The following is a 23,047-nucleotide window of genomic DNA, read 5'->3' as shown; positions in this document are numbered from 1 at the left end:
GACAAAATGGGGGGAAAGCCTTCAGGCCAATCTCTGAAAATGGTCGTGCTCTCTCTGCATATGTGCTAACCTGTTGCGCAAGTGCAAATGTCCTACACTGATCTGACTCGGCTACTAGGACTGTCCCATCTATGCAGGTATTTCACAGAAAGGGGATGAGAATGCCTTATCAGTGGGTATTATGGGTCCAGAAGAGTGGAGTGTGGGACAGTGAAGATGGAGAGCTGGCTCTACTCTGGACCCTGTGGCTGTTTCCATACAGTGTGAAGGACAAAATGGGGGACTGGCTCATTCTAGCAATAAATAACGATAATGGTAATAACCCTGACTTTCTTCCGGAACCTGCATGTACCAAAAAAGTTTCCTCCCTCCGCAGTCTTCTGTACAAGGCTAACAAAGGAACAGGCTGATAATCTGATGAGGACTTGGATGCCTTCAACATTCATCTCTGAACAGTAGGAACCGAAAGGAACCCACATATTATAATGCAAGACCCTAAAAATGACAGTGCAGGTGTGGGCAGCCCTTCTGCTCGCATGCTGTCAGTTTGTTCTCTGGTCACTGTCCGCCTCTCTGTGCAATTATGTACATTTGTTACAGGAACAAACAAACAAAACAAAACAAGCAGCAATGGCTACACAGATCTTGTGACCGTTTTCAGTCTCTGTGGTGCAGCCTATACATTCTCCTCGTGGCAGGGGTGGTTGCCATTGATGAAGCTGAACACGACCATCGATTGGTTGGAGCTCTTGAGGGACGCCATCCGCATGGTGCTTCTGCTCTGGGACTTCATGAGCTCGGGGGCTTTGCAACATGAAAGCTGGTGGTTAAATTGTTTCCTGAAACTTTTGCTGAGCAGGTAGAGTGCAAAGGGGTTAATGCAAGAGTTGGCAAATGCCAGGATCCGAGCACAGAGAGAAGTGATAAAGTGCAGAATGGATGTGTCCACCTCGGAATAATGGTACGATCGATATAAGTAGATGATGTGATTGGGCAGCCAACAGAAAGCGAAGATGCAGACGAAAACCAGCACTGTCTTGGCTAGGCGTTTTCGCGATTCCATCTGAAAAGAACAACATGGTCAACAACATTCAATAGAAGATGTGGAAACTATTTCAGTTTAACAGAGGACAGGGTAATTTTGTTCTGCACTGAGTTTAGCAATCTCTGAAATATAGTCATGCTTCTTCCACCCCTTCTAAAACTCCATTTTCTTTTGAAATAAATCCATTTGAAATATTAATAAAAAATAATAAAAATAATTTATTCTTTGTACCCCGCCCATCTGGCTGGATTTCCCCAGCCACTCTGGGCTGCTTTCAACAGAGCATTAAAAACAGAATAAAACTTCAAACATTAAAAACTTCCCTAAAGATAGCCTTCAGATATCTTCTAAAAGTCAGATAGTTGTTTATTTCTTTGACATCTGATGGGAGGGCGTTCCACAGAGCGGGCACCACAATATGTTTACAGTCCAGTCCTATCCATGTTTGCTTGACCCCGAGTTGAACGGGACTTACTTCCATGTAAGAATGCAAAGGATTGCAGCTCCATGGGCCTAGTTAAATGCATTATGACAGCTTGCACACATACAGTGAAGTACAACAGTAAAATTTGCCATTATGGAACACCATATTTCATACCAAGAGCAAAGGAACATATTGCCCTATGGTTCTATCCATGTTTGTCCCATCATTGGTAACTTGATCTTTGTACAAATGTAAGGAGAGGGGAGCCTTGCTGCAGGGAGCAGAACTCCCATGTCATAGTTATGTGGGGAAAGTATCCCGTGGACAAGAAATGCATAAGCATACTTTTCAGTGGTGTTTCCAGTTCAGTTAAATACAGGAAATGGGCACATCTAAGTCCTACCAAGACATCACAGCTTCCCATGCTCCCAAAAGCCACAAAAACTGAAGTATGCAAAGAGAACAAATGGAGATGTGAGGAAAAATCCTGTTCTTTGTTTTTGACAGTGCCAAAAATGAGAATCTTGAAAAGCAGAGTAAATGGCAATGCTGCCCCCACAATTCCTGCTCTTTGCTAGTGAGTTGGGGCAGTAGAACAAAGGATGTGCAGGAGCTAAGTAGTCAATATGTGTGGACAAGGGAGGTACTTGGATCCTAATGTCCCTTCAAAACTGGGGCAGACACTCTTTTATATTCTGGTCCCAAACCACAGATAGATACATGCAGAATACTGCTGCTTATGCCTCATTGCCTAGCAGATGGACAGTGCTATCCACGTTGACAGTGTTCCAGTTCAGAGCATAATTCCACCTCTAGACGACCCCTAACCGGACAGCCATTTGGTTCCTCTTTACATGGCCTGGTTATAAATATTTTCAGATCTGGCCTGGGCATCAGACAGACCTTCTCAGTCTTGCTAGCCACCCAGAGTGTCTAGGGAACCCAGTCATATGGATGGGGTATTATTATTATTACCTGACACCTTACCTCCCTGTACATCTCCCAGTCTTCTACCACCCTAACCGCCTTTCCCGTTCTTTTGCCTGCCCATCTATACCTTTGTTCCAGCCCCACACAAGATGCTTTTCTCAGCTCAGACCCAGCCTGCAATTATTTCTGCCTCTGGCCATACACTCCTGTGGATTTATTCAGTAGTGGCATGTGGCATAGGCTGGAGTCACTCTCGCAGCACCAGCACTGCAGCTTCTTACCTAGATGGGACTGAGGCTGGGTGGGTGTGAGGTTGCACTGGTAGGACCACCAGATTGGTGTTGTGGCCATTGCCCAACTCAGCCTCATCTGGGTAAGCAATGGTAAAACCAATTTCAGGAGGACAGCTCCATCCCAACACTTGTACCAACGCCGGATCTAGCCCAGCAGTTTCATTCAATCCCAGCAATTCTATTCAGTGGGGTGCAATCTGGCCAGGATTTTCATTTCAACTTTCTGTATCTCGACACTGACAGCCATGGAGAAATCTAGAGAGCAGTGACTATATCTCACAAAATAATCAGTCAACAAGTAATGAGCTTAGCCTCTCAGAAAAGCAGCTATTCCACCTTGAAAGGGGGAAGCCAGCAACAGTGCCGCCATTGTCATCTATCACTGTCACTTCAGATCTTTTATTCCTTTCAGTTGCATAGACTGGAAGGTATGGAGTTGACAACAGGTGATTGATACAGGCCTGCTAAGAAACAATTTTTTTTTTCAAAGATCAAACTAACAATTAAGTTCTGTGATAGACTTTTCTGTGAAGGCAAATCATATATACTTTATGGACTGGAATCTTAACTTAATACTTGTGGCTCCTGCCACCTGCATGGACATTATGAAGGCAGAAGGTAATGCAATAAACAAGCAATACTTGTTTCTGAAAGAGACAAAAGGCACTGTCTGTCTGAAACTCAAAGGGGAAACCACTGTTTTACAGACTTAATCTTGGCTCCTGTTTCCCTTAGCTGGTGAGAAATATTGCTTCTCCTTTTCACTCTGCATATATTCAATGGTTATTGTCAGAGGTGCAGAAGGAAGAATAGAATCAAGCATGAGCAAGAAATACAAGAAGAATGCTTCGTATAATTTAGAAAACATAAAGAGCATTAGTTGTTTTTGGAAAACACCCACAAGTTATTCAGTGTGATACTTTTATTTCACCCCATTTTTTTCTAGTTAATGCACAATTTAAAATGCAATCCTATGCATGTTTACTCAGAGGTAAGGGCCAACTGTATTCAATGGGGCTCACTCTCCAGTGAGTATATAGCAGGGGTGGGGATCCTATGACCCTTCCAACGTTTGATGTTTGCAAAGGTCACTAGGATTTGTTATCCATATCCTTCTTGGAGGCATGAACCAATCAGGTGGACTGGATGGAAATAAAGGTGCTGGTTATTGAGTTCTTCCCCAGAAATGTTACGTACTTAATCCTCACATCACTTTTCCACATGAATGTATTTATGGAATTGCTTTAAATAAACAGTCTTTGAACTCCAAATACTTAAAGTCATTAGAGCTGTAAATAAACAAGGACAAACGCAAAGGAACTGAGACTCCCATTCATGAAATATACACAAATGACAAGCTGCAATGTAATTTATCCATACCTCTTTGCGCAATGGATCCTTTGAAACACCTTTCTCTTTATTTGTAATGAAATGTCATTCCCAGTTTGGCTTTGAGTAGTTATTACTTGCAAACAAAATAAGACATACCTGTTTTCTAACATGGACATTTCCTTCCACCGGTAGGTTGTAAGCACTCCGTATCAGCTTTTTGGCAATGAAATAATAGTATACTGAAATAACAGACAGGGGAATTATGTAAAAGATGAGAAAGGAAGCCATAGATTGAATTTTTGGATGCAGCTCATTCGTCATTGGGTAGGGTGTACAACTGATGAATGTTTTGTTAGTGCCTTTGTCATAGAAAGGTCGCAAGTCTGAAAACACAGCTTCAGGAATGGCAAGCAGCATAGATAAAATCCAGATCATGATAGCTTTCAAACAAATCTTCAGCAGGGCGTGGGAAGCTTGAATGTCCATTGGTCTCACTATAGCTCTATACCTAAGGACAAGAGAAATAATTATGTTACTAACCATAAGGATGAACCTACTGGGTCAAACATGCCTTGATTAGTACCTTATTCACACGAGAAAATATGTTTGGCCATAAAAACTGGATTATACCCTTCCCTTCCCCCCATTCCCAGTAATAATAATAATAATTTTATTATTTATACCCCACCCATCTAGCTGGGTTTCCCCAGCCACTCTGGGCAGCTTCCAACACACCTAGAAACAGTGGATCTGAATCTGTGATGGTGAGGATTACCAAAGTCTTGCCTGCGTGACATGGCTGGTGGCTATTTTGAAAAACGTTAAACTCTTTTAGGAAAAATAGTTCAGCCTGCAAAATGATTGCCCATGACATTGATTCCTTTTCATTAATGTGGACATTAATATGTATATAAATAGCATTCATAAGGGGCTCCTTTTGATGAGAACAGAAAGGAGGACAGCACATAACATTCACAGTGACAGCAGCTGAAAGTGCCAGTCCATCTTGTGTTTGGTTTGGCTACATTTCCTGGAGGGATTTCTCACTGTGCCCAGTGTTGCTAATTCTGTACCTCTTTGTACAAATCTACCATAGATTGGACAAAAGTACCTCCTCTGCTGTCTTGCACTTTGCATCAGGGAGAAAAGCCTCCTTTAGCGCAGTGGAAGTTTCCTTCCTGATGCAAAGAGCAGCTTCAGGTGGGAGTGTAATTTTAATCTAGACCACAGTGGGATGGGGTGTTAAACTTCTCTTCCTTACCTTACCTCCTTACCCCTGTACAGCTGCTACTGACATTTTTTTAAAAAAAGAAGGAACATGCATTTTAATTGCATTCAAACAATGAAAATCATATCTAATTTAGCCCTTGTAATTGTGTCTTTTTTGCCTTAGTTCGCTTTTCCAAATTTAATGACTGTATCATTCAAGAAGGCCGGAACTCCTGCTGAGAAAAGGGGAAATCCCTGTACCTTCATGCTGAATTAATATTCAATGTTTTCTGGAGGAGATGCTTCAGTGTTTGATACCACTTATGACGCACAAGATTTCACTGGGGGAATGGAAATCTGACTGATCTAGTTATTCAGGTGGAAGGGACAAGCATAACTGACATCAGAGAAAATATCTCAAGGGCTGTCACATGGAAGATGGAGCACACTTGTTTTCTCCTGCTCTGGAGGGTAGGAATCGGACCAATGGATTCAAGTTGCAAGAAAGTAGATTCTCAGAAAGAACTTTCGGATGGTAAGAGCTCTTCGACAATGCAGTGGACACCGTTGGGAGGTGGTGGACTCTCCTTCCTTGGAGGTTTTCAAGCAGAGGTTGGATGGCCATCTGCCATGGGTGCTTTAGTTGAAATTCCTGCATTGCAAGGGGGTTGGACTAGATGACTCTCGGGATCCCTTCCAACTGTACAATTCTATGATTCTATGTAAATTTCCCTGACTCTTTTGTATCATTGGCTGTCGCTTGCAGGCGGTAGGCAAAGAAACATACAACACAGTTATGTCACATCACAGGATATTATTCTGAGCAGAAACCTAATGTTCTCCTGCAGTCTGTAGCTTTAGCCTATGAATGAAAAACAGCAGAATCTTTGAGCTGATTAATCTCCACTGTGACTAGCAGACAGTGGTGGCTGGTGAGGCAGCTTGTTAGTTGGAACTGCTGGGTTTGGCTGTGGAATTGTTAAGGTATGAAAGCTTCCTTTCCCTCCAAGTGCTTGGAGGGAGGGCCTTCCTCATTCAGCAGCACTGTGGGAATGCAGAGTTTGTGACTATTGACCAAGCTGACTGAAGCTGATGTGTGTCCAACAACTTCTGCAGAACTTCAGGATCCCCATCTCTGGACTAGGAAACCAGTTCATCAGCTGCTACCACCAGACGATTCACTCACCTTTAATGGGCAGAATGATAGCTCACATTCCACGTGCTTTTGAAATTTATTCTCTTCCCTTACAGTATTATACCTTCCCAACCCAGGATGCAGCTCAATAAGACACTGAACAAGTGGTATTTTTCCAGTTGTTAATTAACAATGTATGGCTACACAAAATGTCATTTTTAAGGACTGCTACCATAAACACCTGGATATATCCTTTCAGTTCATTGGGCTCCTTTACTATTTTATGATAAAACATGGCACTTAATTCCCCACCGCCAGTGCATTCCTATTTTTGTTCAAATCAACTAATTTATGTAAACAATTATCTGTGATGTCAAATTGCATGTATGTGGAACAGATCTCATTTGTGTTTGCTCTAGAAGGCTGTTACTATTTGATCAAGATAAGCACATTCTTAAGAAAATTAATGTGAGTGGGAGAGTCAAGCACTCATTCAATGTCTCCCCTTGGGCATAAAAGTGTTTAACTTTGGCTCGATCATACTCACTGCTGCTTAATCCAGATTTTTTATTTTAATTCAGTGGGGAGACTTCTGTTGTTTGTACACTTCCCAACTGAGCCAAAAAGTTTAAAAAGCAATTATGTTATTGCTTGATGTGTAATTACTGAATAGCTGCTTTTAAAAAATAAAATAGCTGTGCTTTCTGCCTTGCTCTCCCTCCCATCTTAGTAGATTATTTGCTGTGTGTGCATTTCGTATGGAAGCCCAGAATTAACAAACTATTTTGACCAGCAGAAAGGAATATGATGATCTACACATAAGCACCTTCAATAGCAACATTTGGCCCAGGACTGGTCTGTTAAGTTGAAGGGACCTGTGTGCAGCAGTTGTTGGTAAGGCAGGGGTGCTTACTTGACCTCCCATCACTGCTGTCCCTGTGGTGTACTGGAAGGGCAAAGAGAAAGAGCAAGGCAGCAGCGAGATTGGTGTGGTGCAAACACACCAGGAGAAACACTGGATTGGCTCTGCCAATGTGTTTCCACCACACCAACCTCACCACCACTTCACTTGCCCTCCTGGTACCATGGTCAGGTAAGCAGCAGCACCCCACCCATTGCTACTGCCTGCGTACAAGATGAATAGTGGGAGCCCTAGTAGATCATCAAGTATCAATCATAAGCGTCAAGTTTTTCTGCCTATTTCCATACTCCTCAGCGATGGAGCGAAGCCACTCAGCTCATCAATACTAACCACGAATTGTCTGAAAGACCACAGTGTATGGGTGGTTAGATTTTAACAACCTTTAATCAGTTCTCCTGAATTAGATAAGTTTTGTGTGTGTGTGTTCAGTGCTTTTGTACTAGTCAGACAATTGGTTCAATTACTTAAAAAGTCTTTCTCCAGAACTCCAGCTGAGATGCAGGTGGACAGTATGGGGATGACCCTTATAAGAAATATTCAGAAAGCTCTGCAATAGCTACTGTTTAGCTCAGAGGAAACATGAGCAAAAAAGGCTGCTTTGGTAATATAATCTTACCCAGTTCCTGAGTCAATTCTGTCCTGCATCTCTTTCAGTTAATATCACATCCTAAATGCATTTTAATAGCTGCTCTTTGCTGCGGTGGTTTCAGAAATCTAGTCAGATATCTGGGGGTTAACATCAACTGAGTGAAAAGTTTGGACGTGGTCTGTTCCCAGCCAAACATACAAATAACCAAATAAAACAATAATACATCCCAGGTTTTAGTATGATTTTGGGATAATAGAATTTTGGAGACATGCTGAATTTTTACAACGCATCTTAAAAAGATCCAGCAGTTCGTCTTCAGTTAGCCGCTACCTACAAGTATGATTGTGTGTCTTGGTTACTGATTTTGAAACTGAGGGTGGATTTGCATGGGTGGACAGTAATATAAGCTAGTCTGAATCCACCTCCAGCCACTTTCTTCCTACAATGAAAATTATGGTTGCAATCACCTCAGGGTGAAAGCAACAGTGGTTGCCAAAATCAGCTTGTAGAAAAGAGAAAAATGCCCAGGTGAGTCACTCTGGAAGTTAATGGCTTCAGTGAGTACGTTCCTAGTTACCTGGCTTGGTCCAAAGAAGTTGCTATAGTAACTGATTTAGTTCACAGTGACATAAAGCGTAGCTAGTCAAGAATGACGATGGGCAAATACGGAGCTGGAGAAACTTATAGTAGATAGAGAAGTGTAATTGCTGGAATCCTTGCAGAGGCTAACAAAGAACATTATGAGAAACCTGCAACCAAGCTTTGTACTTACAGATAAACAGCCCAAACTCTTCTGAAATGTTTCATGTGATGTGCTGTACAACCTTTGAAGCTACACTTCTGGTTCTGTTCCCTAGTTCCATGTGCCTGTTTTTATTATTTACCATCAGAATTTATGGCAGCTTAAATCCCTGATATAGATGCATTGAGATGGTAACTAATTGGTGGGATTTACTTGGGAAACCAGCAGAGACATTACCTTGCCAACAAAGGTCCGTATAGTTAAAGCTATGGTTTTCAAAGTAGTGATGTATGGAAGTGAGAGCTGGACCATAAAGAAGGCTGATCGCCGAAGAATTGATGCTTTTGAATTATGGTGCTGGAGGAGACTCTTGAGAGTCCCATGGACTGCAAGAAGATCAAACGCATCCATTCTTAAGGAAATCAGCCCTGAGTGCTCATTGGAAGGACAGATAGTGAAACTGAGGCTCCAATACTTTGGCCACCTCATGAGAATAGAAGACTCCCTGGAAAAGACCCTGATGTTGGGAAAGATTGAGGGCACAAGGAGAAGGGGACGACAGAGGATGAGATGGTTGGACAGTGTTCTTGAAGCTACAAACATGTCTGACCAAACTGCCGGAGGCAGTGGAAGACAGGAGTGCCTGGCGTGCTCTGGTCCATGGGGTCACGAAGAGTCGGACACGACTAAACGATTAAACAACAGCACTTGGGAAACCATATTTGGGTACTGAAGAACACTATTTTCCCCTGGCATCCTGCTAAATAAAGCAAATTCCAACACTATCATTCATGGGGCTTCATTTTTATATAAATAATAATAATCTAAAACTTAAGACAGATTCTTTGAGTTATGAATCTCAAAGGACTCACAACCCTTAGAATATCCCAAATAATATTTGGGAATCGTGAGAAGCTATTAGTAAATATCATGAAACATTTATCATGAAACATTCTCCCCATGGAGAAACAGAATATCTGAAGAAATATGCAGCAAATATCAAGCCGGGAACCAGGATGCCTCTGTCCAATGTGTGAGGCCCTACTCTCTTCCAGTGTTTCATGTGTGCAGACACACATCCCTAAAGAGACAGAGAGATGGACAGAAATATGCCACTCCACATAGTGGTAATTACTGCCTTGCAGCATGAGCCTCATTTAGCAAGGCTGCTCTTCTCTCTTAGCATATTTAGCAGAGTGATTAATCCAATCTCAGTCCCAAGCAATGTGAGCTAATAAGTGCAGCAAATGTTCTGCACAGAACCCACAAACAAGTGACCTCTCAAAACTCACAGTCCAACATTATGAGCAATTAATATCCAGGACTCAACGTCCTGCTCTTTTTAAAAGTTCAGGCACAGGTTCCCTTGGAGATGGCTTGAGTTGGCCTCAATTAAAAAAAAATGTAATCTATTCAGTAAATCCATTAATATTATTCTTGTAGGACCTTAGCAGAAGCAGGGTGTTCGTCTGCCCGTGTGCTTTTGTGTGTGTGTATGTTATAAGAGAGAAAGCTTGTACTACTAGAAATTCTACAGATTGGAAGTTGCTACCATGATAAATGCTTTTTTCCAGGTTACTGTTTACCTGGAAAGGCAAGAACACAGTGGAAGACTGATGCAGGTATGCAGTTATAAACATTATGATCCAAATGTTTCCTAGAACAGGAGAGTGGGCTACAAACATTTGCATTACTGGAGAGAAATGTCATCTTGAGCGATGTCGCATATAAAAATATATCCCTGCGAACGGAAAAGAACTACTTGTGACTTCGTCAAGTTCCTTATTTATTTGATCGTACAGACCCTTCTCATCCAGTACAGCCACCGCTATCAGCTGATAATACAGGATAACCTTATGGTGAGTTTGGTCCAGATTTCCTCGTGCTTTGAAAAGTACAAAAGGTTGGAAGAATGGATGCCCTCTTTCAGAATATTTTTAAAAATATTATAGTATGAGGAATTCGTGAGCAGGATTTGAGATATGAGCAACAGAAGTAATTAGGTTATAATATTGTAGTTGTAGGGACGCGGGTGGCGCTGTGGGTTAAACCACAGAGCCTAGGACTTGCCGATCAGAAGGTCGGTGGTTCAAACCCCCACAACGGGGTGAGCTCCCATTGCTCGGTCCCAGCTCCTGCCAACCTAGCAGTTTGAAAGCACGTCAAAGTGCAAGTAGATAAATAGGTACCGCTCCGGCGGGAAGGTAAACAGCGTTTCCGTGCGCTGCTCTGGTTCACCAGAAGTGGCTTAGTCATGCTGGCCACATGAACTGGAAGCTGTACGCCGGCTCCCTTGGCCAATAAAGCGAGATGAGCATCGCAACCCCAGAGTCGGCCACGACTGGACCTAATGGTCAGGGGTCCCTTTACCTTTACCAATTGTAGTTGTGATTTAATAGATAGAAGATAGGGTGCAGCAAAAGGAAGGGGAGAACAACTCCATGGAAAACGGGCAAGAAGTTGATAAAAATAAGAGAAAACAATGGGACAGAGCGATGGGAAAATTTCTGGAGCAACAATGGGATATCAGCTTCACCCAAGTCTCATGCTCTACCAACTGAGCTACATGCAGTAATTTAAGCAAGTGATGTTCTTTCAGTGTTTCTAATTTGAATTCTGTGGACATCTTTGAATTCCCTTCGCCCTTCAAAAGGTCTGCTGATATAGCCATTCTGCCCATGACCATCCAATCACGAGTGCCCACAACATGGTGCAGGATGTGTCAAAAACAGTCTCTTGCAGAGATGCTTGCCTGAAGCCTGCCACCAGGGATGCAAAAGAATTTTGTTTGGCCTGCATTTTTAAGCAAGCTGACTTAATTCACACCTCCTAGAGGTGATATACAGAACTAGCCTGCAGGTTTTGCACTTCTCCGAATTTTGAAATGCAGCTCTTGGCTCAAGGAAACGTACCCAAATGTGTAAGGCATGTGCATTTTGGGATAAAATGCTTTAGAAACGCATACATGAAGGGGTGGGGGGAGGAATCCACACTGATATAAATATTTAGTGATAAAATGCAAAATATTTATTTAAATTCGTATTTAAATCTGAATTTTTGTATGGATCCCCCCATGCAAGAATGTTTTTAGTATACAAATATCAGTATAGTATAAAACAATACATAACGCATAACAAAGAAACAAAAGATAAGTGTCTATCATATTGTAGTATTGTAATATTTTGTAATAATTTTAATTTTTTCCAATGTTTAGTCCTTGGGGCTTTTTCTCCAGGGAAGTCTGTGTGTAGAGGGTTACAAACAGATTTTTAAGAATTATATATTTAAGTGTGCAACAATGTAAAAATGAGATGGTAGCACCTTACGAAGAAACACATGCTAGGTAGACACATCCTTACGGGTAACTGCCACATGTCAGCTGCTCATGTTTTGTAGATCCTTATTTTCACCACCCCTCGTATTTCTAGCTCTTTTTGGCCAGAAATCATTAATTTCTATAATTATAGGGTTATTATTTCATAAGCGGCTCAGGGAGCACAATGTTCAACAATCTGATGTGTTTCCATTCACTCTGTCAGTGGGCTGCTGCAGTATGCCCTGTGCTATTTAAAGCCTTTTCAGAGGGATTATTTTCCTTAATGACTTAACTGCTAGTGATTTATTTCGATATGTCATTTTCTTACGCAGAACATAGACAGATGTGCTGAAAAGGAAATTCGGCCTATGTTCCCAGTTGGAGCTGGAGAGAATAGAAAGCACAGAAAACTGCCCACTGCTGCCAGGATTGATCTAAACAAGAATCAGAGTTCATAACGAGGTACAATTATATAGAAATGAGAGGTGCAGATTCATTGAGGCATTTATGCAAGGAACTGTGTGAAACAGCATTTAGGCTTGCCTTTATCTTCCTCTGCCCTGTGATTGGTCCTTCTGTTCCCAGGAACTACTGATCAGCAAGGACCAGGGGTGCCAACTTGAATAATCGATCATCAACTTGGTGGGGAAGGGGTTGGCTCCCTCAAATATGTTATTAAGGGTGAAGCAAAGGGACTTTGGTCCCTAGGAGTTGGCTCCTATGGTGAGGACTGTGATATATGGTCCGGTAATTTGGAGGTAGAGTTCAGATCCTTTCTTCCATGCCGCTAACTCAGGAGGTAATCCTAACCTCCAGTCAGTTGTGGTCTGATAGAGCAGCACAGCCAGTGTCAAATTCACAGCCCAGGTTTCATAGAATTGTAGAGTTTGAAGGGATACTGAGGATCATGTAACCCAGAGATGGCCAAACTTGGCCCTCCAGTTGTTTTGCGACTACAATTCCCATCATCCCTGACCACTGATCCTTTTAGCTAGGGATGATGGGAGTCGTAGTCCCAAAACAGCTGGCGGGCCAAGTTTGGCCATCACTGATTCTAACCCCAACCCCTGCAATGCAGGAAAATGCAGCTGTCCCATATGGGTATTGAACTGCAACCTTGATGTTATCAGCACCATGCTCTAAACAGCTGAGCTGTCCAGCAAAGCAAAAAGGCCCAACAGGGACTGCTGCTGTCACATAATGGCAGTAGGGTCCACACAGAATCCAGGAGATTCTGCACCACCTTACTCCCTTTTTGAGGGACTGTACTGGCTGCTGCCATCAGAGCTGCTGCCATAGAATGCTTCTACCTGGCCAATATTTGGGCATTTGGTGTGTTCTTGTGTGGTGGAGCTGTTTTGCCAGTGGTCAAGCTCTCCTGCTGATGGGGGCTAAGCAGAAGAATACACAGTGGAATCCTTCACCTATAGTAGGTATAATCTACATCACAAAGTTATTCTCAAGATCTCGCATAGGCAAACTCGGCCCTCCAGATGTTTTGGGACTACAGTTCCCATCATCCCTGACCACAGGTCCTGTGAGCTAGGGATGGTGGGATGATGTTTTGTAGTCCTAAAACATCTGGAGGGCCGAGTTTAGTTATGCCTGGTCAAGATGCTCAAGAGCAGATGTAGAGAAGTGGCTAAAGAATCTGAGGTTTTGGGGTAAATGTAATAATATAATAATGTAGAAGTAGGCATGTTCTATGACAACCCCAGTCTTGAATTATGTCCTTTTGCACAGCCTCCTGAGCAAGCCAGTGATGAAATAGCCAACACAGAAGCCCCTTACTGCTGTCCCACCACCTGCTGAAACACAGGGAGCATTAGTGAGTGATAGGACCTTCTCAGTGGTGGCAACGCATCTTTGGAAAGGCCTTTCCTCCAAGATGTCTCTGATGTTGACGTTGTTTACCTTTTGATGATGGTTAAAGACACATCTCCTTTGCCCTGGTCTTTAATATGCTTCTTTTGCTATCACTTGCTGTTTATCTGTATCTTGTTCAGTTTTAGCTGTTGTTATATATTGCTTATGTAATATTGTTGTTTGTGCACAAGGCATTATTAATTTGCACTTTTCTACTGTTGGGTTTTATTTTGCATTCAAAGCTTTGTTCTTCTGTATGTGTATCCTGCCTCGGGACCATTTGATGAAGGGAGGAATTATAAATCAAATTTATAATAATATTGATGCTAATGCCACCACTCATCATCATCATCTTTCTCCAGCTGGTATATTTTATGAGGAACGAGACAATGTGTTGCAATTCCATTCAGTACTTATCTGGTGCAGTGAAACTCCAGCTCATAATCAGGATTGATAGGCACCTACAAACAACACCCGGTGCCCCTATAATTGTACCTGTTTCTCATTCTTAAATATTTTTTTCCCTTCCTAGCTAGCTGCAACCTCTGCAGCCCTTTGGCTGACCTCACCAAATGCCCTTTGCTTTGGTCATGGATAAACGTGCTGCTCCTAACAGCTCTGAGTTTGCTGCACTTGAACCATCTGCTCCCACTCAGCATCTCTGGCTGTTTGCACTGCATGGTGGAGATGGGCAGGGGAGCTGAAGAAATGCGCACTGTAAACAGAGATGTAATGAAGTCTTCTGCTGTATTGACAGAGTGGCAAGCAACCCAGGATGTTTAAGATTCTGTGGATTCGTCATATCTAGCTATATACACACACACAAGGCACAGAGTACGATAGGCCCTATTCAGAAGCAATCTCCAGGAAACAACTTTCTAGGAGAGCAGTCCAGCTGCCTTTCTAATTACAGTGGTACCCCTGGTTACGTACTTAATTCGTTCCAGAGGTCCATTCTTAACCTGAAACTGTTCTTAACCTGAAGCACCACTTTAGCTAATGGGGTCTCCTGCTGCAGCCACGCCGCTGGAGCACGATTTCTGTTCTCATCCTGAAGCAAAGTTCTTAACCCGAGGTACTATTTCTGGGTTAGCAGAGTCTGTAACTTGAAGCGTATGTAACCTGAAGGGTATGTAACCCAAGGTACCACTGTATTGTGTATGCACACATAGGAGAGACTGAGGTTTGGTGTTTTGTATTGCTTCGTTTTATAGGAGGGTATTTGCCCAAGAGGTTTTGATGGCTTTTGGTAGACAGTTCATATTACTCATATCCTCCAACATTTCTCCAGTGAAATTAGGGACATCCTACCCATACCTTCCAACATTCCTCTGATGAAAATAGGGGTGCCCAGTCTAGAAGAAGAAAAGCCAGAATTCAACAGGAACACCTTCCTCATTCTCTTAAAATGCCAATGGCACCCACCTGGGAAATGCCGGAACTGAGTTCAGGTGAGTGCCATGTGAAAAAAAACCTGAGGGTTGGGGCAGCCTATTCCATATCCTCCAACATTTCTCTGATGAAAATAGGGATGTCCTAAGAAAAAGTGGGACATTCCAGGATCAAATCAGAAACCGGGATGGCTTCTGTAGATCTGGGACTGTTCCTGGAAAATAGGGACACTTGGAGGGTCTGTTACTGCATTTATATATCACCTTATTTCCACTGAGCTCAGTGCCGTGTGCATGGTTTTTTTCTTCTTTTGCTTTCACCACAGCCCTGTGAGGTGGGTTAAGCAGAGAGAGTGCACCTGGTCCAAGGTCAACCAATGAGCTTCACTGCCAAGTTCTGGTCTGAGAGGCCAACAGTTTGAACCCTGCCAATGTACTGCACTGCCTTGGTGGAGGGTGGAGGGTGATGTCATGCTTTGCCTACCTGCTGAGCTGATTCCCCCAGCTGAACGTATACATGTGGCTTGTAGTTTCCCACATGTGCTGTATACATGCAACACATGCACAGAGCGGCAGATTAGCAATGGAGACCTTTAAAAAAAACAAACAAAACCCTGGGGAATTAATAACTATTCTTGTAATTCAGAAGCAGGAAGCAATCAAATTGGTATCAGCTTGAAAAGGCAAACTCCTAGACATTTTTACAGCTTCACAATATTGATTCTCTGCTGTGTGTCCACTACGAAACAGGTGGTCTGTGCCATGGGCTATTGCACTTGCTAAGAGGAGAGAGTGTGACTGAGTTCATGCACTGCTGCTCCCTCCTGATCAGGTAACCACCGTTTTTCATGTTGACACAGTACAAAGCATTTATCTGTCAGGACTCCGGGGGGGGGGGTTCTTGTGCAAAGCTGGGTGTTCAAAGCCTGGACAATGCTCTCTGGATGGGCTCTGTACCTCTTTCAGAAATCTTAATCAGCACCATTTGGGCTCTAGATATTTGCAAAATGTATTCCTTCCCTCTCCCCACATCCCGATAAATTATTGGCCTCACAGCACTTGAAACACTTCAGATACTGGAAGTATCTGGTAGAATACTGAAAGGGTTATCTGTCCCGAACCTTCTAACAGTCAGCATCATTGGATGCCCATGAGTTCTAGTGTTATGAAGGAGAAAAGGCTCCTCCCAGGTAAATGCTGCACATCCTTTACTGCAACTCTCTGCCCTACTCCCAAGCCAGGCTTAGTAAAGGTAAAGGGAACCCTGACCATTAGGTCCAGTCATGACTGACTCTGGGGTTGCGGCGCTCATCTCACATTATTGGCCAAGGGAGCCGGCGTACAGCTCCCTTGGGGTCATGTGGCCAGCATGACTAAGCCGCTTCTGGCGAACCAGAGCAGTGCACGGAAACGCCGTTTACCTTCCCGTCAGAGCGGTACCTATTTATCTACTTGCACTTTTTGTGGTGCTTTCAAACTGCTAGGCTGGCAGGAGCAGGGACCGAGCAATGGGAGCTCACCCCGTCATGGCGATTCAAACCGCCGACCTTCTGATCGGCAAGCCCTAGGCTCTGTGGTTTAACCACCCACGGCCCTCAAGCCAGGCTTACAACACTGATAAATATTGCTCCTGCAGATCCTGCTGCCCAGATCCCATGAACCCAACATTCCTGCTCCAGTACATCACTGGAGCTATGGGTGTTTTTGATAATACCTTTAGCCATTTTTGCTTCAGATGTCGGTTGCACATCTACTCGTCTTAATTTCCCTGGCTTTCCTTTAGTTTTAACAGTCTATGTGGAATATTAATAGGGAGGGGCTGTTGCTCAGTGGTAGAGCATCTGTTTTGTGCGCAAGAGGTCCCAGGTTTCACCCCCAGCATCTCTCCCAGAAGCTGGGAGAAATCCTTCTCTGAAATCCTTGCGAGCCATTGCTGGTGACTGTAGACAATACTGAGCTAGGTGGTCTGAGGCTTTTGAGGTATGAGTGTGTGTTTGTTTGTTTGTTTTTAACAATGGTGTATAAATTTTATAGGGACATGGGTGGCGCTGTGGGTTAAACCACAGTGCCTAGGGCTTGCCGATCAGAAGGTCGGTGGTTTGAATCCCCACGATGGGGTGAGCTCCCATTGCTTGGTCCCTGCTCCTGCCAACCTAGCAGTTCAAAAGCGCATCAACTGCAAGTAGATACATAGGTACCACTCTGGCGGGAAGGTAAACGGCGTTTCCGTGCGCTGCTCTGGTTCGCCAGAAGCGGCTTAGTCATGCTGGCCACATGACCTGGAAGCTGTACACCGGCTCCCTCGGCCAATAAAGCGAGGTGAGCACCGCAACCCCAGAGTCGGTCACAACTGGACCTAATTGTCAGGGGTCCCTTTATCTTTACTTATAAATTTTATGAAATTGAATGAATGAATGAATGAATGAATGAATGAATGAATGAGCCAGTGGTCTGACTCAGTTAATACAGGATTTTACAGCTCCTCTCATCTTTCCCTTTACATATTTCTTTCCTGGACTGAAAAGCTTAGCTTTTTTTTCTCATGTGAAGTATATGCTTTGCTCATTTGCCTCTAGGATGATCCATGCACAAAAAGTGGTTTGAGCGCATGTCCTATCCTTTTGGATAATTCTTTGCATGCAGAATAAGGTACCTGTAAGGGGGAGGATCCCCTTTATCCATCCCTCAGGTGGGGGTGCATGCACCATTGGTGACAGTTCTCTGACAACACGGATCACCCAGGGGAGAGCTGGGGAGAGGGGAGCTTTCTTTCCACCTCTGGCCTCGGACTACCCACCTTCTGTCAAGGCTGTGCCAGGCAACCTTGCTGAACTTTCACCAGTTAAAAACAAATATCCTAAGGAAATCTCCGCCTCCTGAAATACAAGAATCTGTTTGATTCACAAGTCGTTTTTGAGATGCAAGAGGCATGACGGGATGTCTACAGCTCACATGCTAAGATTATGCAGAGCCCAGTTTTAAAAACAATAGAAAGACAGTAGCATTCTTCTGTGAGTCTTTAGGAAGGAAGCGACTTCTGATGACAGCCCTTCAAAATATCATAGCTGAAACCCTCTCACAGCCTCCTCCCCCTGCTAACTCCTCTCAATGGAGCTGCTTAACAGAGTTTGCTGGAATACAATGCTGCCTGCTGGCCATGCTGAATGGAGCTGATGGGAGCTGGGGTCCAACAGTGGGAGGTCCACAGGTTGCCCGCCCCTGTCCTACAGATTTAATACACACAGCCAGACCACTGTACCACAAGCAAAGAACAGGCAGATATCCCCCCAAACAGATAACTCAGGATGAGTAATTGAGCAAACAAACCAAGTCACTTGCAACAGTAAAGGCAGATGAGACAGCAATAGAACCATAGAACCATAGACTTGTAGAGATGGAGGGGACCCTGAGGATCATCTAGTCCAACCCCCTGCAGTGCAGGAATATGCAGCTGCCCCATATAGGGATGGAACCTGCAACCTGGCCATGATCAGCACCATGCTGTAACAAACTGAGCTGTGTTCCTGTGAAGATCCTATTCTAGGGGATTCAGCAATTTGTAGTGCAATCCTATGCATGCCTATTCAGAAATACAGGTAAGTACTATTCAGGAATAATTTCTACAATTATTGTTTCATTGAACATGCCTTTACTATTGTTGTGTAGCAAAGGGCTCACTTATTTGCCGTGTGTGTATGTATGCAGAATACCGGGTTGGTTGTGGCGGTGAATGAGAGGGCAATTCATTTTTTTACTAGGGAAATGCTCAGTGAGGTTCATAACATAGTGTTGTTTCTGTTCATTCAGTAAAACTCACCCTGTTGGTAGAAAGACCTTGCTAGCTATAGAATTGTGCAGACCTGATTATCTGCAAAGTTCTGTCATAGACAACAGGTCTGCGTAGGAAATCTCCAGTATAGATCACACGAGAGGATTTTACAGTCTGCAGAATCAATAAAGACGTTTGGCACATAAAGTCTGCTACATTTCATTTTGCAACATACATTCTGAATGCTTGTAGAAATAGGGTTTAACAATGTACTAAAGGTTTTAGCTGTTTCCTCTATGAACAGTTTTATCATCAGGTTCCTAAAATGTAGAGGAAAGCAATTTGCAGAAAGATAGATAACTGCAACTCTATAACTTTCCACTCATCACCTGTTAACTGTAATGGATTCTAAATCAATTTATGTGGAAGGAAATAGCCCAAATGAAATGAAATAGCTGATGAAATAACATGGGTGTAATTATGGTATGAATAATGACATCCCAGTTCCCTTGACCCATATTTGTTTTTAATTTTTTCCCCACTGAATTTTTTTTAAAAGTACAAAATAAAAATAGTTTAATTAGGGCTAAGCATATTAAGAACACTGAAGGTGAAGGGCACAGTAAGTTTTCATTTTGGGAAAGATAGCTATTTTGTCATGTCTCACCCATATAGCTTTAGGTACAGATTTTAAGCAACCCATTATTATTATTTTGGCTCTTTATTGTAAACTTTTCAGAGGGAGGAGAAAGACATAACTTCAACCATATTCCCAAACCAAATTTGATCCTTGGGTTTTTAACACACCATACTATATGAACCTCAAGAAGACTTTTAGGCACAGCTGCTTACCTGTCAGCAGAGAGAGCCATGAGGGTGAAGACGGACACCCCCACCGAAGTCAGCTGTATGAAAGGGATAAGTTTACATCCAACCCGACCAAACAGCCATTCAGCAGACAGGTACCTGCTGGCATCCACAGGAACACAGGTGAGCAAAAGAAGCAAATCTCCAAAAGCCAAGCTTGAGATGAACAAGTTGGGGACGTTCCTCATGGACTTCACGGTGCAGAAGATTTTGATGAGCGTAACATTGCCGACGAGTCCTATCAAGATGATGATCCCATATATGGTCGGAATTGCATACAGGAACCGATAGTAAAACAAGTCCTCATCCAGGAAGGACAGATTTGCATGTTGAGCAGAAGAGGTGTTGCAAAGAATGAAGCCATCCAACTCCACATCTAGCCTAACGCAGTCCTCAGAAGACATGGTCAAGTTTTGGCGTACCAAAAAAATGCTTGCCTGATTATTATTTTTACCCCAAAAAGAAAAGAAAAAGAAAAAAGCTTTATAGATTCTTTCGAGTCGATTTCGTCCCTTAGTGGTGATTGGCAGAAATCTAATATGTGACGTGACTTATCATAGAAGGAAACACATGCACGAGAAGAAACCCAGCCCATTCAAAACAAGGAAGCATCAGCATAGCTTCTGTTTCAAAACTTCTCCTGTTCATGAGGCCTGGGAATAAGTACTTCTCCAATTTGCAAAGACTGAGCAGTGGTCTACACAAAGCAGTCCATAGTCCATTACCAACACTCCTAGTGAGGTTTCAGTGTCGAAACAAAGGGGTTGCATTTTGCAAGAACTTTTGGTAGCTGCTGCTCTTTCCAGCCCTTTCAGATCCTGCACGTGCAGGCTGCATTTGCAGCAAAGGTGAGGAGCAGCTCCTTTAAACACTCAAATCCTAGAGGCAGGATCTCTGGGACGTCAGCTCTCTCCCTGCTTCGCACCATAGCAAGCTTCCTTCTGTGAGTACAGTAGATATATAGGAAAGCGCAGTCTTTTTCTGGGGGATGTAAGCCACCTACTGGACAATTTCATCACTGCCCAATGAAATGTGTTTTGAAATATACTCTTGAATCCCTGTAACACATTTTTGTTGGGATTGTTCTTATGTAGGAGGCACAAGTTTAAAGTCTCACACTGTTCCTTACTACATTTGGTTTTGAGGAAGAGAGAAAAAAGGCATCTGATGTCTTACCCTACAATTCAAGAGAGCTAGAATTCTGCACAGTCTCAAGATACTTGAACAATTTGCTCTGTTTCATCCAAGATTTTGTTAGAATCAATTATACAAATTGTGTCTATTTGCCTATAGGCTGTAACCTTGTTCACACATACCTAGGAGTCATCTTTACTGGACACAATGGGATGTTCTTTCCAGTAAACATATATGGGTTTGAGTTGTGTATCTATTTAATTTGAACAGTACTGGATTCTTTTTGATTCCCATTTGTGTGGTAGGGGTGAGGGAGATTTTCTGCAGAAATGCTAAGGATGTGTTCAGTATCTGGGTGTATCTGAAATTCTCCTTATCTGAATTTCTTCCTGTGTTTCAGAGGTCTGAAATACCAGCACTTATTTCTATACAGAACAGACACGTTAGGTATTCTCCTATGTTCTGGGATGCACAATCTGCTGATGTGTTCCATAGGATCACAGGGCTACCTTATATTATATTATGTTATGTTAGATCCTTGGGTCCACCTAGCTTAAGAGCTCTCCAAGGTTTCACACAGGAAGTCTATCCCAGCCATACCTAGACATGCCAGAGATTGAAGCACGGACCTTTGGCACACAAAAAAGATGGATGCTCTGCTATGGTCCTTCCATTCACTGATACCTTGCAGCTACTCTCACAACTAATGTTAATGTGTGTATTAATAAATTACATTGGTACTCTGCCCTTCCTCCCAAAATGGAGCTCAGGGTGACAGACACCATACAATAATACAATAAATCAGGGCTACCCAATGTGATGTTTTTGGACTACTTATCCCTGACTATTGACCAGGCTTTCTGGGACTGTTGGAAGTTGAAGACTAGCAAGATCTGGAGGGTACCACATTGGATACGCCTTCAATAAATCACACAACATTTGAAGCCCTCATTAAAAGCACAGTAAAGTCTCATACCAAACTAAACTTGAAGACCCTCAACAAATAAATATTTTAATGTTCTGCCTGAACATAGCCAAGGTAGAGGACTGCCTGATTTCACCTGTGAGAGAGTTCCATAAATACCCCCCTAACCAATAACCCCAATGTCTCATATTACCACCCTCTTTCCCACTCCAACTGACAAAACTGTGAGCAGCCTGTCTCTCTGCAATTGGAGAATCTGGGTTGGAAGGTTCTGTGGAAGGCACTTCTTCAGGTACTTGGTTCTAAGTAATTCAGGGCTTTGTTCCCTAGTACCAGCTCCTTGGATTGGGCCCACTAGCTCACAGGCATCCAGTGCAGTATTTTGAGGATCAAAAGTGACGCAGTCTCCTCTTGCAGCTCAGTGCAACAGCTGAGCAGTGGCATTCTGCACCAGCTGCCACTACTGGACCATTTTCAAGGGTAGCCCCATGTAGAGAGCATTACAATATTACCCGTGGGTAACAGAATGTTCTTTGCACAGGATGTTTTTATTCCCGCACAAGAGGATATCTGTGCCTTGGAAGAGACTTCACCCAAAGAACCTTGATGTAATCATATGTGAAATCTAGGACTGTGAAAATTCATTTCCAAGCATTGAGAGAAAAAAGGAGCATTTCCAGGGTTTCCTTCAAATTCAAAATTATACGGCCAAGAAATGTTAATTGGTTGTTGGGTCATACTTTAGGTTGATAGATCACTAGTTTGCAAGTGAGAATACACAGCCTCAGAGTCCAGGGTTACTGTCTCTCTGGTGAGAGTTTATATGTGGGCATTGGTGTGCTGTGACTGGACGTGGAATTACTCCAAATCCTATTCTATCTCATTGTGAGGTGAGTGGAAGTAGGGGGTCCTAGGAAGGCAGTAATCGTCCCCTCTCCATTTAATCCTATGGCAGGTATTTCCCTCACACCAGTTCTGTGGTTGAAGTTGAGCTGTTGTTGTGAGACTGGGCTGGGGGAGTAAAGGGGTGTAGGACAGAGCTTTCCAAACTGTGTGTCCTGACATGTTAGTGTGTTGGCTGCAGTGTGTCATGTGAAAGCTCTCCACACTCCTCCTGGGGATGGAGCAAACCTCCAGTTTGCTAGTAAAACAGAATTA

At 43.1% G+C, this 23,047-nt stretch overlaps 1 protein-coding gene across 1 annotated transcript; it reads right to left on the bottom strand.

Moving 5' to 3' along the window:
* Positions 1-535: 535 nt before the first annotated feature.
* GRPR (gastrin releasing peptide receptor) lies at positions 536-21,180 on the bottom strand. The gene is made up of 3 exons (XM_081199197.1): positions 19,816-21,180; positions 4,181-4,532; positions 536-1,063 (listed from the first exon to the last, which is right to left on the bottom strand). The coding sequence occupies exons 1-3, from the start codon at positions 20,232-20,234 to the stop codon at positions 677-679; spliced, it is 1,158 nt and encodes a 385-aa protein (XP_081055323.1). The 5' UTR covers positions 20,235-21,180; the 3' UTR covers positions 536-676.
* Positions 21,181-23,047: the final 1,867 nt, after the last annotated feature.

Source organism: Podarcis bocagei, assembly GCF_964188305.1.
Source record: "Podarcis bocagei genome assembly, chromosome: 6".
Lineage (NCBI taxonomy): Eukaryota > Metazoa > Chordata > Lepidosauria > Squamata > Lacertidae > Podarcis > Podarcis bocagei.
The sequence above is the reverse complement of the archived record's forward strand: the minus strand, read 5'-3'. Positions and strand labels throughout refer to the sequence as shown.

What these genes read in the sequence shown, in the direction of transcription:
- GRPR (XM_081199197.1), bottom strand. Translation starts at nt 20,234, where the DNA reads ATGTCTTCTGAGGACTGCGTTAGGCTAGATGTGGAGTTGGATGGCTTC. An exon ending in ATGGCTCTCTCTGCTGACAG is followed by an intron (nt 4,533 to 19,815) that starts GTAAGCAGCTGT and finishes TCTTGTCCTTAG; the next exon opens with GTATAGAGCTATAGTGAGAC. An exon ending in ATGTCCATGTTAGAAAACAG is followed by an intron (nt 1,064 to 4,180) that starts GTATGTCTTATT and finishes TGTTCTTTTCAG; the next exon opens with ATGGAATCGCGAAAACGCCT.